At 37.6% G+C, this 17,704-nt stretch overlaps 1 protein-coding gene across 2 annotated transcripts in view; it reads right to left on the bottom strand.

Annotated features, from left to right (window-relative positions):
* Window positions 1-549: 549 nt before the first annotated feature.
* Window positions 550-17,704, bottom strand: part of SppL (signal peptide peptidase-like protein) — a 280,619-nt gene continuing 263,464 nt past the window's right edge. For both annotated transcript variants that reach the window (XM_090384387.1, XM_090384379.1), the window contains 3 exons: window positions 9,991-10,138; window positions 6,528-6,637; window positions 550-1,261 (listed from right to left, as the gene is read on the bottom strand). In XM_090384387.1, the coding sequence (XP_090240513.1) occupies window positions 1,193-1,261; window positions 6,528-6,637; window positions 9,991-10,138 (327 nt within the window). In that variant the 3' untranslated portion in view covers window positions 550-1,192. The remainder of the gene's footprint in view (window positions 1,262-6,527; window positions 6,638-9,990; window positions 10,139-17,704) is intronic.

Below are 17,704 nucleotides of genomic sequence, written 5' to 3'. Positions count from 1 at the left end.
GAGAGAGAGAGAGCTCAACTATATATAATATCTGTAACTTTTTATAATAGTGCATACCTACTGAAAAAGTTAAATCTCATTTCACTTTTTATAACAACAAATAATTAGAAAACAAACATTTTATTCTTCAATAACTTGCTTTTTTAAAACTTCTAAAAACAAAAATACCTACAAAATTTACAACAAAGCATAATTAATCTGACCATCTTTGTGACATTCCATGTAAAAGTATTGTCATTGCATTCTAAACAGAGAGAGAGGGGGGCAGGGGGAAGACAGACATAATACAACATAGTACTTATATATTTCCTGAAACATAATATTATCAGAGTCAGCTGATTTTTAAGAAAAACTGAAGCTGGTAAACTTTTAACTTTGGCAGTGTGGAAGCCCAGATATCAAACACTGTATACAACTATAAACCTCTAAACATGAGTACAAACGCAAGTGGTCTTAAATTTTTTACCTTTGCTTAAAATATGTGTTGTACAAACACAGAGGAAAAACTGACTCTCCTTTTTTTTTTTTTTTTCTCTCTCTCTCTCTCTCTCTCTCTCTCTCATGCACACTCGTTATACCTTGTCATACACAAAAAACAAAAGGGGGGGGGGGGAAGCATAAGCACAAAGTACAGTCAAAACTCCTTTCCTTCACTTGACTACAGATGAAGAGACTAACACACAGATACAACTATGAAAAAGTGAAAGCAGATGCCTGACACATGATGATGTACCACCAAGTGGAAAGATGTAAACAGATAAAGTATATCAATCTGTATTTTCGTTTATACCACAATTCATTAACATGTACTGTACAAAAATGTATGCTGCCTCCTGATAAGTTTTTTTCTTTGTTTACTGGGGAATAAAAGAAATGCCAAGTTCTGTTTTCTCAAAACAGACTTGTGCAGATGTTGGAGCTGCTGGAACTATGTGGCATTAACTAGTTAATTCTCTCGTGTTTGCACGTCTGTAATTACTTCTGTGAGGTTCCAACCTCTCCAAGGCACTCATACAAATTTACTACACTTAGTATTATCACTTAGAAAATTTCACTGCTACACGAAAAAGTGAGATTCATGTTATGTGAAGAGTTTCTTTCCCAAACACAAACACAAGAAGAATATAGTCCACAATCCAGCTCATCTGATTTTTTACGAGTATAGACAACAACACCTGCAACAGCACTGGCGTCAGACCTCTTGATGCTTTGAAGGAGAGGAACTGATAAATGGCTCACTCCACATACGACGTAAATCTCCCTAAAAATAGAAAAATTTGTGTGGAATTAGTTTTTTAACTGACTTAATATTATTCATATGCAGGTGGTTTGAATGAAAACAGCAAAAGTTAAATAATTCTTAATTTAGACTCAAGCATTTAGGGCATAAGCCTCGAGCTATGGAGGAGTCTAGACTATGTATAAATATAGTGCAAGCCCATCAGAAATACATAGCGATATCTGAATAAATCAGAATATTAGTAAAACGGCATCATTTTAAGTTCTCATATTGTGAATACCTTCACAATATTGTGAAGGTATTCACAATCTCACATTGTGAATACCTTCACGAGTTGCCATGATATTGCACTACTTTGAATAAGTAATGCTTCACCTAAGGAGAAGACTATTTACTTATTCTCAGATGGATGGTGGTATCCATCTGAGAATAAGTAACAATAGTCTTCTCCTTAGGTGAAGGGTTACTTATTCGAAGTAGTGCAATATCATGGCAACTCGTTGTGAAGGTATTCACAATATGAGATATAACTTAAAACGATGCCATTTTACTAATATTCTGATTTATTCAGATATAGCTATGTATTTCTGATGCACTTGCACTATATTTATACATAATTCTTTATTCAACTTTGATGCAGGAATTTTTCGATATGATTTTCTCCTTTTGCAATCTTTCATCACAAAACTATTATTCGGATACCATCAGAGAAGCATTTCTTTGGCTGCATGATATGACACTCATGAAACTAAACAACAACCTTAAGGACTGGAGAAGTGCTAACATATCTCCAATTCATAAAGTGGGATCAAAGGGTGACATAAAGAATTACAGACCCATTAGCTTAACATCTGTTCCAGGGGAAAATAATGGAATCGCTGGTTAAAGAATGCAGGACCATTTGGACTAGCATGTAAATATACTGAAATCACAGCATGGATTTGTCAGGGGGCAGTCTTATCTAACCAACCTAATATGTTACTATGATGCAGTGAGCAAGGAACTGGATGAAAAAACTAATTTTGACATGGTATACTTAGATTTCAGGAAGGCTTTTGATATTGTTCCACATAAAAGACCGTTGTACAAACTGGAGCAATGTGGCATTAAGGGTTACTGCTAGGAATAAAGGGATGGTTAAGTGGAAGAAGACAGAGAGTGATTATCAATGGGCACTGCTCTTCATGGACTAATGTTATTAGTGGAGTTCCAAAGGGTTCAGTGTTGAGTCCATTGTTGTTTTCAATATTTATCAATGATACTGGATGAAGGTATATCAGGCTTAGTGTCTAAGTTTGCAGATGATACAAAGGTTAGCAGGGTGATTAACGACAGTAATCATGGTGAGCTACTGCAACAAGATCTAGGAAAATTGGGTTGATTGGCTGGGAAATGGCAGTTGAAGTTTAACTGACAAATCCAGTGTACTGCACATGGGTAGCAGTAACCCCAGAGTAACTTATTAAAATTGAGCACCATTTTGTGCCCTTCACCAGATTGGTGAAGGAAACAAAAGGGTGCTCTTACCTTGAAAGGCTTCAGTTCTGCATGCAAACTGCAGTGTCTTGAGACCAGGCACTTGCGGGGAGATCTGATTGAGGTGTTTAAAGGCTTCATTGGACTGAGTAAGCTGAATGTTAATGTATTCTTTGCTTCATAAGCTTGATTTTCTTGCATCATTTGCCATTACTACTACTAATACAAGATGGTGAATGCTGCTCAGTGTGAAGTTGAGGAGAATGATCTCCTAGAATGTACAGCGATCAAGTGCGAGTCAAGGTGATAATTACTTTCGGCATGAAGCCAGCAAGCAATTAAAGAGCAGCATCATTCCAGAAGAAATTACAAGCCATGCATCATCTCCAGGAAAGATTATGTTCACCACATTTGAAATAAGAAAACAAAAATGGATATGGGATTATTTTGGAGAATTGCAGAATGAGGTTTGAGAGGGGAATCTATGGCATTATTATATTGGTAACAATCTGTATTTCAATTGTAGCCTGCAATCTGGAGCAAATGCTGAGGTTAATCCTGAAAGCGGTTTGTTGACAATATGATAATACCACTCACAGTGTCAATAAACTGTTGACACCAGCCTCCAAGTCCTGAATTCTAAAGTATTATTAAACCTTTCTCATCCTTCTGACTTGGCCCCAAATAACATCATCTTTTTGGACTACTCATAGAGGATTATTATTTTATTATTTTTATTTTTTTTGGGGTGTGGGGGGAGCACCTCCATTCCAATGTTGAAGTCCAAATACTGTAGGATGAGTGGCTGAACAAGTGACCAATGAAATTCTTCTCCAAGAGTATCCAAGCTTAGTTTCTCAGAGAAAAACAAGTATTGTAAGAGTAGGAGATTTTGTTGAAAAATAATATGGTTCCTTACCACAGGTTTGAATAAAGAATTATTTAACTTTTGACATTTTCTTTTGAATCACCCTTGTAACGTGTGTTTTTATTATTATGGCATTATTGCCTGATTATAAGTTTTTTTTTTAAGGTTTTACAGTTACTAGCAAATTTGTAATCACTTAATGCAGCAGATGGGTGTTTAAGGGAGTTGCCTTTAGTAAACGCTTAATGGCATTACCACCTAGCTATAACCCACCTTTACAAATTAACCCAATCTTTCCTATTTCTGATAATTTCCTTTAAAATAATCAACAATTCTTGGTAATAAGGCAAACATGGATATGAACATAACTTATTCAGTTGACACTCAAAGTCAAGCGGACCTAATTTCAGCAAAGCCCGGTCAGCCTGTAATAGCCAAACCCTCTGCTTACACTATCCTACAGGTGTTTAGGATTGTGACTTTCTGGAGTTCCACGTGAATGTTCTCTGGGATGCTTATTGCTGCTAGGTTCTTATGGAAGCTCTTTATCACAATGGTGGGATTGTTAGTAACCCTGAGTATAAACTCCCATGTGAGAGTCCTGAAATATGGCACCCAGCATCCAGATCAGCTAGTGTATAATCTCGCTACCTCTACTTTGCCATATAGCAACTGGATCGAGTCCAAGTAGTGTGTATGGGGGGGGGATCAAGGCCACATCACGTCAAGGAGCTGGATATATTATATATTCTTGCCTATGTACGCCATATTTAAAAATTTCATTACTTCATACAGATTGTCCCCTCCACTTTTTCTTACTACTGAATACACAATGAATTTTTAAACTAATAGAATAAACTTATCTGCAAAAAGATCTTAACCTACCAAACACTTCCTCATTCATTTCACAAATATATGTGATCCCAGTTCCAAACTAAATGATGTCCATTTCCACTTACAGCTGCCAAACCACCATGCATGTTTACTGACAGAATCCCAGTTATCAGTTTATTCAACCATTGCCATCTCAATTGTCCGAATTATTTGCTGAATGACTTTTCGCTTCAAAGGTGGTACTTGTGCATATGTCCATTCTCGAGGTGCCTTCGTAGCCAGGTGGGCAGGAACAGCAGTGCGTTACACACGCTCCTTGATTAGACCGGGGTTCGAGCCAGTGACTACCAAATACGGAGGATGCGAAAAGGTCAGGAAATGACCACCGCATATCTCCGGAGCAATATGGCCTTAGTTGCTAATGTTCCTAAAAACCAAATAAAAAACAATATGTCCATTCTGATATTCCCTGCCAGTGACTTAGTAATTTGGAATCTCTCTTTTTCGATCTTCTCTGGCTTAAAATCTCTCTTCCACATTCTGTCAAATTCATCTGTTGTCTCTATTGTTCTACGAACTCAACTAATCTGTTGGAACTCTTTGAAATTGGACTTTCTCCATTCCAACTTTCCTAACAGTGAGGTAATTTTCCTTGAAAATTTTAATGTTCACAACTCCAGCTGGCTTCTGTTTTCTAGTGACACAGGCCGAATTGGTTGAGATTCTGAGGCTTTTGCAATTATTAATGACCTTGCACAGATTGTTCATTTACCTACCAGAATATCAGACAATCCTAACCACACAGCCAACACACTTCATCCTTTTTTTCACAAAACAACCTTTCCAACCTCATATCTTAACATGCATATATATGCAGTAATGCATCTAGAGATGCCTAATTTAGGTGGCACCTGTGGCAAGTGCCTCACTTGTGCACCCCCTAGCACCAGCCCCTGTAACTTAATGACGATCTCTTATTTTCTGCCTATGCCAAAGCTCACAACAATTCTAAAGCAGTTATTAATCAGTCCAAACTAGAGTTTGAGCAGGATAAGAGTAGAAAACTTGCTTCTTGTCCAAATGGTTGTCGAGCATTCTGGCCTCTTGCCAAAGCTATTTGGCTGCAACTTCTGCCCATCTCTGTCAAAACCAGATGATTTTATTGCCACTTTGGCCAAGAATAAAGTTGACCTGCTAGCATCCTATTATTTCTTCCAACTCGTGTATTAACGATCTTGATAAACCACCTCCCACCATTCCCAGTATGCTCCATTCAATGCCTCCTGTGGTCTTCTGTCAAAAGGATTTTAAACAATCTTCCTCATCAGTACCTGGAGCTAAGAAAGCTCCAGGTTCTGATGAGGAAGACTAGACTGTTCTGGGGAAGATCACATATTGCTATTATCCTGAGTTCTAATCTCTCTTGGCATAAGCAACTTAAAACAGTGTAAAATTCTATTTGTGAACTGACCGTTTGGAATGGTACTGTTTATGAGTGTTTAAAGTTGGAATGTGAAAAATGTCAGTGCAATCATGACACACACACACACACACACACACACACACACACACACACACACACACACACACACACACACACACACACACACACACACACACACACACAAAATAAAATAACTATTGGCAAAGTAATGTAATATTTCAGTTCTAAAAGTTGTTTCTAGTATTATTGATCAAATAAAATGTAAAAAGATGAGACAAATTCATAAACACACATGCCAAAAACTTATTTTGTGGGTCAAATAGACCTCCATGTCACTACTAACATCATAAAATTGGGCTTGCCTCTTATTTCACAAATCAAGATATACTGTTTTATTCTGCTTTAAACTGTAACACCGACATGCTAATTTTACTACTGGGTTTCAAGGTTTTAGAAATAAAATGAACAAAAGGCAATGATCCTTGCATTTTGGAAATAAAATACATAAAAAGCAATCATTCAAGGCATGATGAATTTGTACAACTTTTCCCCTTTCCTCTCCTCTCCAAAATTTCAAGTTGTCCTAGAATTGAGGTAGCATATTAGATTCATTAAATATGGTATTTAATGAATTGGTTGAAATCATCACATTCCCAAACACATACCTTGAGGTAAGCCATTGTGAGAAGAGGGAGCAATGTAAAGGGGACCAGGTAAAGGAGAGCAGGCTGAGCAGCCTTGAAAACTTCTGATGATACAGTAGCTGTCAATAAACCTATGAAGGCAAAAATTGAAGAAACTCTTTAGTAAAATTATTAGCAATTGATTTTTAAACATCATTAAATAATTTTAATTATCTAATCAGATCATTAATTAATTCAATTCCAAAGAATTATTAACTGAAATGTTACTTTTGGCTGTTTACTGTGGCTCTAGGACAGTGATACAAATTAGAATATAGAAAATAACTATAATGGTCTTATAGTAATTTTTTCTTAGAATTTAGCCATATGGTGCAAAGGAAGCCTTGGGCTTCTGCTGCATCAGTAAAAAAAATAAAATAATAAGAATAATAATAATAAAAAAAATAAATAAAATAAACTACCCATTTGAATCCCTCCTATGCAGCTGACCTTTCAATTTCCTCAAGCTATAAGCTTCAATCACCCATGGAGGCAACTTATTCTAGCAATTAACAACTTGCTGGCTAAAAGAAAACATCCTGCAATCCAGGAAGTTTTCTTTTAATTCTAAACCTCTTTCCCTGTATTTTAAATTTATGGTCTTCAGTTTCAGAATAATTTATAGCAGCGAAAATTTTTCCCTCATTCATTTTATATTTATCTTCGGGGCCTTATACATCTAAATCATTTCCTTTAAATTGTCTAGTTTCCAAGCTCTGTAATCCACATATTTCAGTCTTTTCTTATGGATGCCTTTTGAAGAAGCTTGATGTCTGTTGTTTCCATTCAACACAGTATTAAAAGTGAAGTCTTGCAATTGCCTCATACAGAAGGATTATGAGCTCCCTATCTCTCTCTCTCTCTCTCTCTCTCTCTACAAGCGGAAGTTCAATAAATCATCAGTAAGACACTGGGCTTTCCTTGCTGCCTATCTACACTGCTCAGAGATCTTCATATCTGACTATAAACATAAACAAACTCCCAAATCCCTTTCTTTCTCTAGTGTTTTTAGTTCAAACCCACTAAGTGTAAAACTTTGCATTTTGTTGCATTAAAACATAGTTGCCACTTTTCTGACCATTCCAAAAGTCATCTTGAAGAAACTCTCCTTGACCAACCTACAAGTTACAGTCAATATCTGGAAAGTTACAATTCCATTATAAGACATTCTGATTTACTGACACTCTATAGGCCAATAACACATATCCTACTTTTATTTGCACTGGTCACCCATGTAAACTGGATGCACCTCCTTATATGTTACATGCTTCTTAACTCAGAGTATAATCCCTCCTCACTCATGTCCTTTCTGTACACATTGTATCCCTCATATTCAAATTCTGTATCCCTTATGTCTGACATCATATAAAAAACATTATTGGATTCCTATTTTCCTTATGTCTGAGTGACATCACATCTCTGATATCCTTACAATATCCACATTTGATGATTTAACCAGTACTTAAAATTCTTAAAATTTATTTACTATGCTCCAGCATTAGTGTACATGCAACTGTTTTCACTCTTAGTCACTGTTACACAGCTCATCTATTTGCAGGTTCCATGAGGACCCGCAGCAGGTCTTGAAATCCCCAATACCTTGCTTTCCAGACTGTTACACATTCCAATAAAAGCATTGCAAGAATCACTTATACCTCTGCCTGGAGCTGTGGTTAATCTTTTAGTCTGTGTCACTCACCAAGCTGGCAGTTTTCTGGCTCATCTAACATTGCCGTGCCGTTATGGTATCAGCAAATATTCTTACATTCCTTCTATTTAACTGTATCCCATTCCTGTAGAAACATATCTTCTGTTAACAAGCACAAAACACACAGAGAAAAATTCTAATCCATGAGTCTTGCATAGTCTTTCCAATCCTGAATTGATTGACAAGGCTCTCATTGTGTACTCTCTCCTATTGTGTCTGGGCAGAATTGTAGACACTTTCAAATTTATTCCTAATTTTTGTTTTTTTTTCAACATTGCCCTGTATTTGTTAAGTAGGTTCATAGATGATGTTCTACTTTTAATATCATTGACTATTTGTCAGGGGAAAAATTAGGATTAAATTTGAAAGTTTCTGCAATTCTGCCAAGAGACAATAGGCGAGAGAGAGAGAGAGAGAGAGAGAGAGAGAGAGAGAGAGAGAGAGAGAGAGAGAGAGAGAGAACACATGATGAGAGCCTTGTCAAGCTTCAGGGAAACGGGAAATATATTGTGCTAAAAGGAACTAATTCAAACTAATTGTGGGACCAGTGCATTCTGCCTTGGGGTTTGCTGCTGTGTTGCCTCATGCACAAGGGCCCTGGTATTCAGTTAGGCAGTTGCAAGCTTGATGGGCCCCATTTTAATTCCTTTGAAGCCATCCATCCTCTTCTTCAAGCTCTCATATGCACCCAATCTACATTGAGTTTGTGACTAATTTCCTCATACTATTTGTACCATACACACCATCTCTTTGCTGTATCATGTCCCATTCCAGACAGATCTGCAAAGATTGAACAAGTACATTTTGTAAGGCATTATCCTACGAATGTACAAAATGTACATTCGTAAGAGAACTGCTCCTTTCAGTCCCCCCTTCCAAGTCTCAGTACTTCCACTACTTTGAGCCCTTTGATGCCTAGTCCAAGGCATGATTTGAGTATACTAACAATTTAATTTGAGCATACTAACCGAACTAATATCTAAATGCAGTAAAAACACTACTTTATTCACAGGTTATGCAGCAATAAAACATATTAAGCTAGGAAGTTTTGTTATTATATATGCATATAAAATAATAATGTTGTTGTTGTTGTTTGTATTTGGTTTTAGGAGCATTAGCAACAAAGGCCATATTGCTCCGGAGATATGCGGTGGTAATTTCCTGACTTTTCCGCATCCTCCGTATTTGGTGGTCACGGGCTCGAATATATTAATGTATATATGCATATATATATATATATTTACACTATTGTGTTTACATTATATGCATTGCCTATATTGGTACACTTGTAAAGTTATAAATTAGTTATAATAGATAATAAAAGTATCTATTAATTAAATTGTCCTAACTAAAAACAAAAAAAAAATATGCCGAACTACGAGATTAGAATTTTTCAGCTACTTACCTACCACAGTTAAAAACTACAATTCCACTATGACGCACTGCACTACACTACAAGTTATGAGATAAGATATTTGTGCCAAATCACTAATACAAAGGTACCATGAATAATAAGTTGCAAAATCTCTAGCTAAATTTAAAAATAACCCAATTAATGTGAACTACTAAACTATTTATTGCACAATTTAATGTGTTAAGTAAAAAAAAAAAAAAAAAAAGCTAAATTTTTTCAAAAAACTTAAATGTTTCCAAGAGCTTGTACTTTGCCAGTTTATAGCCTCAAACCCATCTTAATAAAAAAAAAACTGATATGCATAAAATTACTTGTGAACTTACCCAGAAAATATCCTATGAGTGAACAATGGAAATAGGAGATCTTATTAAGATGATTTGGAGGAGGTACCCCTGTTTCTGCTGAACTAACCTGGGCTTTCTTATATGCATCATACCTTAGAACAAAACATAGCAGCAGACCAGGCATTACCTTAAAAAAGTTTAGAAAGAAATAAAACAATTATTTTCTATAACAGCTATGTTAGCTTTACTTTATTATCCATGTCAGTGATTCCCAGTCTTATAAAGCTGACCATCAATTATTATTAAATAATGCTAAAAAATGTACACATTAAACAAAACAACATTTTAATCATCTATATTTGTTATACTAAATGGGTACCACATCAGTATATAACAGAAATAATTTTTATGGACTAACAGTCTTTCATTCACTATTTTCTTCCATGCTATCCTGTTAGATTTTACCCTTAGTCAAATCAAGTCCTCTTTCTTTTCAATACTTGTACGCCATTGATGTACCTTTTCCCAGTCTGCATCTGGGCACATTACTATTCACGTTTTGCTTCATATATCTGTTTAGCTAATCTCCCCCTTTCGTATTCTTTCTGCATGCCCAAATCATCTTAAGTTTCCACTTACCATTGAATGAATATACTGAACAACAAATTTTGGGTCATATCTTGTTACCAGCATGAAAGTAAGTTTACTTTATACATTTTGGGGTGCTAAACATGGAAATAGTGCTTAAAATGGCACTATTTCCATTTTTCGAAAACAAGAGCCAATCTTGTTTTCGAAAAAAGTAGTTTTTTTTTAACAAAGATACAAAAGCAAATGGCACTCAATTTGCTTTTGTATCTTTGTTCCATCGCTGCAATGTCTTGATGGAAGCACTCACCATGTTCGTCACTGATGGCAGCACCACCGTTTGACGGAAAGAAATCGAGGTGCGAGTGCAAGAAATGCATCTTTTTCATAAGAAGTGATGAGATCTTCCACAAGCTGCCTGTAGTTGCCAGCTTTAACATTTCCTAGAAAAGTAGTCGAAACATTTCGAAAGGCGTTCCACGCTGATTTCTTGCTATCACTAAGGACACATTCGAACTGTCTTTGAAAAGTTGCCTTATTTGTAGACCAATGAAAGCGCCTGCCTTAATCTTGGGAATTTCTCTTGCAAGTATGTGAATGCAGGACCATTTACTTCCAAGGCTTTCACGAAATTTTTCATGAGCCCCAGTTTGGATGTGGAGTAGTGGAAGTCAAAACTTTATTTGGATCTACCAGAGGTTCAAATGCTATGTTCTTCATTCCAGGTGTTAATGATTTTCATTGAGGCGAACTCCTCTTCTCGTAGTCCATATCCTTGGCACGACTATCCCACTAGCAGAGAAAGCAACAATACTTTTGAGTCCTAATGTGTAACCCTTTTGTAGTCCTAAATAAACGGCGATTACCTGGCAAATAAGTGTTTTGCATCTACATTCACACATGAGGAGTTATTAAGGTTTGAGAGTGGCAGAGGGTTATCAAATTGTAGCAGGGTGCTTGGTGATTTTGTAGTAGCTAGGAGCGGAGTGGAGGAGAAGTTGTTGAGATTGAACATAGGAAGGGCGCCTGGGGTGGATGGGATCTGTCCAGTTGTATTGTTTGTTTGTTTGTTATTTGGTTTTTAGGAGCATTAGCAACTAAGGCCATATTGCTCCGGGATATGCGGTGGTCATTTCCTGACATTTCCGCATCTTCCGTATTTGGTGGTGACGGGCTCAAACCCAGGTCTAATCAAGAAGCGTGTGCTACGCACTGCTGCTCCTTCCCACCTGGCTACGGAGGCGCCTCCAGTTGTATTGAAGGAGGCGGCAAAGCAACTAGGCGGGCCCTTAGCCATGGTTGTGGGAACGTCCTTGGACTTGTAGGAGGTCCCCACGGACTGGGGATGTGCAAATGTGTCCCCAATTCACAAAGGGGGGATCGAAGGGTGACACGAGTGATTGCGGACCGGTTAGTTTGACTTCTGTTCCGGGTAAGGTGGTGGAGTCACTGGTTGGGGATGCATTGTGGGATCATCTGCACAGGACTGCAGCAATAGTTCAGACACAGCATGGGTTTGTTAAGGGAGAGTCTTGTCTGACAGATTTGATAAGATATTGTGATGTGGTTGCAAGGGAGCTGGATGCAAAAAATAATTTTGATGTCATATATTTGCATTTTGGGAGAGCTTTTATGCTGTTGCGCATGGAGGACTATTGTACAAATTGGAGCAGAATGGTATTAAGGGTAAGTTGCTGCAATGGATAGGGGGATGGTTGAGTGGGAGAAGACAGAGGATGGTGGTGGTGGTCAGTGGGTGCTGCTCTTTGTGGACTGGTGTTATTAGTGGAGTCCCACAGGGTTCGGTGTTGGGTTCTCAGTTGTTTTGTGTATTTATCAATGATATTGATGAAAGTATGTCGGGCTTAGTGTCGAAGTTTACAGCTGATACAGGGGTTGGCAGGGTTGTTAATGACAGTAATGGTAGTGTGCTACTGCAACAGGATCTAGATAATTTGGGCAGACGGGCTGGGAAGTGGCAACTGAAGTTTGACCTTGACAAATGCAAAGTGCTGCATATGGGTGGAAGTGGCCTCAGAGAAACGTGCCAACTGTGTGGTGCTGCACTTAAGGTGGTAGAGGATGAAAGGAACCTGGGAGTGGTTGTGCAGTCAGATATGAAGTTTTCTGAGTAGTGCGGACAGGCTGTTGGGGCTGGTAATGGGGTTTTGTCAATGATATATGGGAATTTTGCTAGCGGGGAGGGGGGAGGTGATTGTCCCTCTGTGTAGGGCAGTAGTCAGGCCGCGCCTTGAGTGCTGCGTACAGATCTGGATGCCTCATTTTGGGAAGGATGTGGATTTGCTTGAGCGTGTACAGAGAAGGGCAACAAGATTGGTGAGGGGAATGAAGGGATCCTCTTGCCAGGAGAGACTTAAGTTCTGCAAGTTGCGGTGGCTGGAGACTGGGTGCCTGCGCGGTGTTCTGATTGAGGTGTGTGGGGCCTTGAATGGGTTGAGCACACTGAATTCTGATGGGATCCTTCCACTTGTTCGGATTACGAACCTGAGGGGGCATAAATTCAAATTAAGAAAAGACAGATGTAGAATAGATATGCGGAAATTTGCCTTTAGCCAGCGGGTAGTTGATTGCTGGAACAGACTTCCATCTGTCGTTGTGGAGGTTGATAGGTTAATGGATTTAAGGAGGAACTGGACAGGCGTTTGGAGGGAATGGTGTAATTTTTTTTTTTTTTGGCTGATGCTGCATAAGCTCATACACTTGCTTTCTTGCATCACATGTCACTACTACTACTACTACCTTTAAAACACCACATATCTGCCACTTATACTTCTGATATAAGCGGCAGAGTGTACACCTAAGAGGATGTTCTCATTTGTGTATGTTTCTTTTTTGTGGATGGCACATGCAAGAGGTATTGAAGGCAGCACATTTCCATTGTGTAATAATACAGCCTTAAGGCTAACCTTAGAAGTGTCAATAAATAGCTGCCATTCTTTGGGAACATACCTCATGTTCATTGCTGCTATTAGACCATCAATATCCTTACAAACAGTGAGTTCACCTTCTGTTTGATACAATTTATCATAGTCTTTATTTTGAGTATGAAATGTTGTCACTTTCACAGACTTATCTAGAACAGCGTTTCCCAAACTGGGGTCCACAGACCCTTGGGGGCAGGTAAATCAATTCCAGGTGGTCGGCGAAACAGACCCTCTGGAACTGGTAAAATTATTCATTCTATGTATAGCAAACTGATGATAAATAAAGTTATTATTATATATTTATGTAAAAATAAGAATAAAGTTGAGTTGTTTTAAACGTAAAACTTTGAATTTTCTTTTCAGAAAACCCAATGTTCACACACACACAGAGTGAGTGAGAGAGAGAGAGAGAGAGAGAGAGAGAGAGAGAGAGAGAGAGAGAGAGAGAGAGAGAGACGTGTGCACACACACACATATATATATAGGGGTACAAACTTTGTTTTATTTTTGAAGTTTTTGAAGGGGTCGATACACTTTTTTGATTTTTGAAAGGGTCAATAGAGCTCAGTAGTTTGGGCATTGATCTAGAAGATTCCACTGTTGTAGCCTCAAGGACAAAAGCTCTGCCTTATTCTTCAGCAGTTCGAGGTCCCTGATGAGGTCATTAAGCTCACTTTCTGTGATCTTATGTGTTTCAGAAGGATAAAGGTTTAGACAAAATGATATATCAAGTTGATGCTCATTAGTGTCTTCATCTTCATCAGAGTGTACAGAAAAACAGTTGAGTGGTTCAGGAATAGGCAGTACTTCACCGTGAGGCATGGGACAAATTGCAGATGGTATATTTGGGTACATCACTGTCACCTTTTCTTTATTGTTATCCCTTTTCTAATACAAGGAGGCACCATACAGAAGTAACAATCGGTGATGCTTTGTTTTGTTTTTGTTTTGTTTTTATTGGCGCATTAGCTGCGGAGGCTATAATGCGCCAATCGGCGATGCAATTTGTTTGGGTGATACAGACATCCTGTGTCACCCAAGTATTCTTGTTTGACTTCAATTTTGACACATCTGATCCCAACTAAAGTGTCAGCCTGTCTTTTGATGCTTTAAAACCAGGAGCCAACTTTTCTTCATGGGCAATGAAGAAAAGTTCTTGAGGGCAACTTTTTCCAATAAAGGCCCATTTCATCAACAATGAAGGTGAGATCTGAAGGATATTCACCCTCCGCTACTATGGCCTGAAACTCTGCAAGGAATGCAGTAGCTGCCTCAGCATCTGCACTTGCTGCCTCGCTGGTAATTTTCACACTTCTGCATTTGGTTCTTGCTTTAAATCTCATGAATCAGCCATTTAAATCTCATGGACTAGCCAAAAATATTTCATTGCACTGACCTTCTTTCTTCTTTAAGTCTTCAAAAATTGACTTGGCTTTTCAGTTATTACAGCTTGGGTCAAATTGGTCCAGTGCAAAATGAGGGCTACTTGTATATATATATATATATATATATATATATATATATATACCCCTGATGGATACTACACCCTTTCTCTATTGCATTCTTAAATTAACACACACATAGGCACATGTATGTACAATGTCTAGTTAAAACATTATGACTATCCCCATGTTTTAGCAATCGGCCATTCCTCCCCACCTGCTGGCACACGTGCTGCAGTGAGAGCCAGTAAATGTGATACTGCAGGTTTGTCTCACGAAGTCCATACGAAGTACTTGATTGACAGACAAGGGGTATGATCTGACAGACTTCAAAAAAGAGATTGCTGTTGGGTACTGGCTAAAGAGTAGCAATATTACAGAAACTGTCAATTTTGCAGACTGCTTGTAGAGTGCTGTAGTTAAGATGTTCCAAGAGTGGGCAGTCATTGGGCCAATTTGGTTGGTTGGTTGGTTTAAAATTTTAATGGCAACATTGGGCAAATAGTGGGTGCCCATGCCTATTTGATGGTTGTGGTGAATGTAGCCCTTGCTTCTTGTGTAAGCTAATAGATGGAAATGGTGAAACAGCTGACCATGGCCTTTAACCAGAGGAATACCAGTGGTGTTCCTAAGACTGTGATCCAATGAACTCTCTTCCATATGGGCAATCCAGAGTAAGCATCCAGTCAAGGTACCCATTCTTATGGCCACCCATTGCCAACAACACCCAAAGTTCGCATCTGAATAGTATCATTGGAACATGGACGACTGGAAAAAAGTTTCCCTTTCTAATTACATTATTATATATGATCATGTTTCCTGCTATTTGTGTAGATGGTGGGTATGGTGACAAACTTAAGAGAGGAATCAATCCAATGTCCTGGTCAAAGAGAAACAGGTGATTGGCAGCAATGTGTTGGTATGGGGTACGTTTTCCTGGGAATCTCTTAGAGCTCTCATACCCCTAGACTGCACTATGAATGCTCAAAAATACTTACCCATTGTGGCTGATCAGGTACACCATTTCATGGTGACTGCCTTACCAGATGGCACAGATGTGTTCCAGCAGGATAATCCACGGTGACTCATGATAATTCATGAGTGACTCCACGATAATTCATGGTGACTGCCTTACCAGATGGCACAGATGTGTTCCAGCAGGATAATCCACCCTGCTATGTTGTTGGCATTGTTCGAGAGTGGTTTGCCAAACAAAAAAATGACTTCCAGGTGCTACTGTGGCTGTCAAATTTGCCAGATATGAATTCCACAGAACATCTATGGGATTATATGGATCGAGACATTTGGATCCTCCACCACAGACTATTACAGACCTACAAGATATAATCCTAGTGACATGGTATACCATATCTCCTACAACGTTAAGAGGTCATTAGAGTTCATGTCTCACCCTGTGGCAGCTGTTATAGGAGGCAAGAGATGGACATACCCACTATTAAGTAGGTAGTCATGTTTTGACTGTACAGTGTGTATGTGTGTTCACATGTTAATTTAAGAATGTAATAGAGAAAGTGTATAGTATTCAGTACACAGAGTGCCAAACCGAAAAAGAAGGCAGAAGAAAAGTAAGAAAGATGAAAAAAAAAAAAAAAAAAAAAGAAGGAAATAATATCTGATGGTCGCATATGTACTGAAGTACAAAGATTAAATTATAAAATGTCAAGATTTAAGTATCAAAGCCAAAATTATTAAATAAAGAATATGCCAAGTCTAAAGCATGGGGATGTACATAATAGAATGAGAAAATTAAGAGATAAACCATTTTGGCCATCATAATCTATCTGGGATGTAATTCTTTATTTCTGTGATTCTGGCCTTCATACTTAAATATTAGTCTTCTTCATATATTAATCTATGTTCAACCATTAATTTATAACTGATTTTTGCAATTAAATTATTTCCTGCAATTTACCTTTAATTCTAGCATTAGGCATTATTTCCTTTTTTTTTTTTAATACTTCCTACTTTTCTATTACCTTCTAAGTTTGGCAATCTATGTACTGGACATTGCACCCTTTCTCTGCTGCATTCTTAAATTAATATATATATTTTACTTTACATTCTTATTAAGATGCTTTGCACTTAGAGATATAATTTCTATACTTCATGTTTTATTTATATCTCTCATATCTGTCTATACCAGTCTTCTACATCACATTAAACTTTTTTCCCTACTTTATTTATATAGGTTTCAAAAGTATTTGTAATGTGTCTTGTGATTTTATTTATTTGTACTGCAAACCTGGAATTTTAAATAAACTAAGACAAAGTAATTTCTGGAATCTAAAGGAATGAATGATCTTCAGAAATATCAAATTGTCAAGTGGCATTTCATCTTTTTAAATGCCTAATCTTGTATGGCAACATGTAAACTAACCACAACTAGGTGTTTGTTTTTAACAAATGCATTTCAGATATTCAACTAAGCTTTAACTATAAGATTAATAAAGATCAATTTGTCTGAAAACTGTACTGAGTCTCATTTATCAAGTTCTAAGTTTCAATGGAAGTCACTTCAGTATATTTTTCAACATTTTTTTTTTTTACCCAAAAAAGCTTGAGTGATTTGTTTTCCAGTTTTGGAAAAACGAAGGTGATCTGAGTATCTCAGAGAATGAAGTTTTCCACTGAATTGTTTTAAGTATGATGTCGTATTTCTCATCCTGACTACTATCTTCTTTTTGTAAGACTCCCATAGATCAATCAGTATAAAGGGTCTGTTATAAGATAGATTTGAAATGGTATTAAAATTTGCCA

This window comes from Mastigoproctus giganteus, chromosome 1 (assembly GCF_048544385.1).
Source record: "Mastigoproctus giganteus isolate SK-2022 chromosome 1, ASM4854438v1, whole genome shotgun sequence".
Classification (NCBI taxonomy): domain Eukaryota; kingdom Metazoa; phylum Arthropoda; class Arachnida; order Uropygi; family Thelyphonidae; genus Mastigoproctus; species Mastigoproctus giganteus.
Note: the sequence above shows the minus strand (reverse complement) of the source record. Positions and strands in the feature narration are given on the sequence as shown.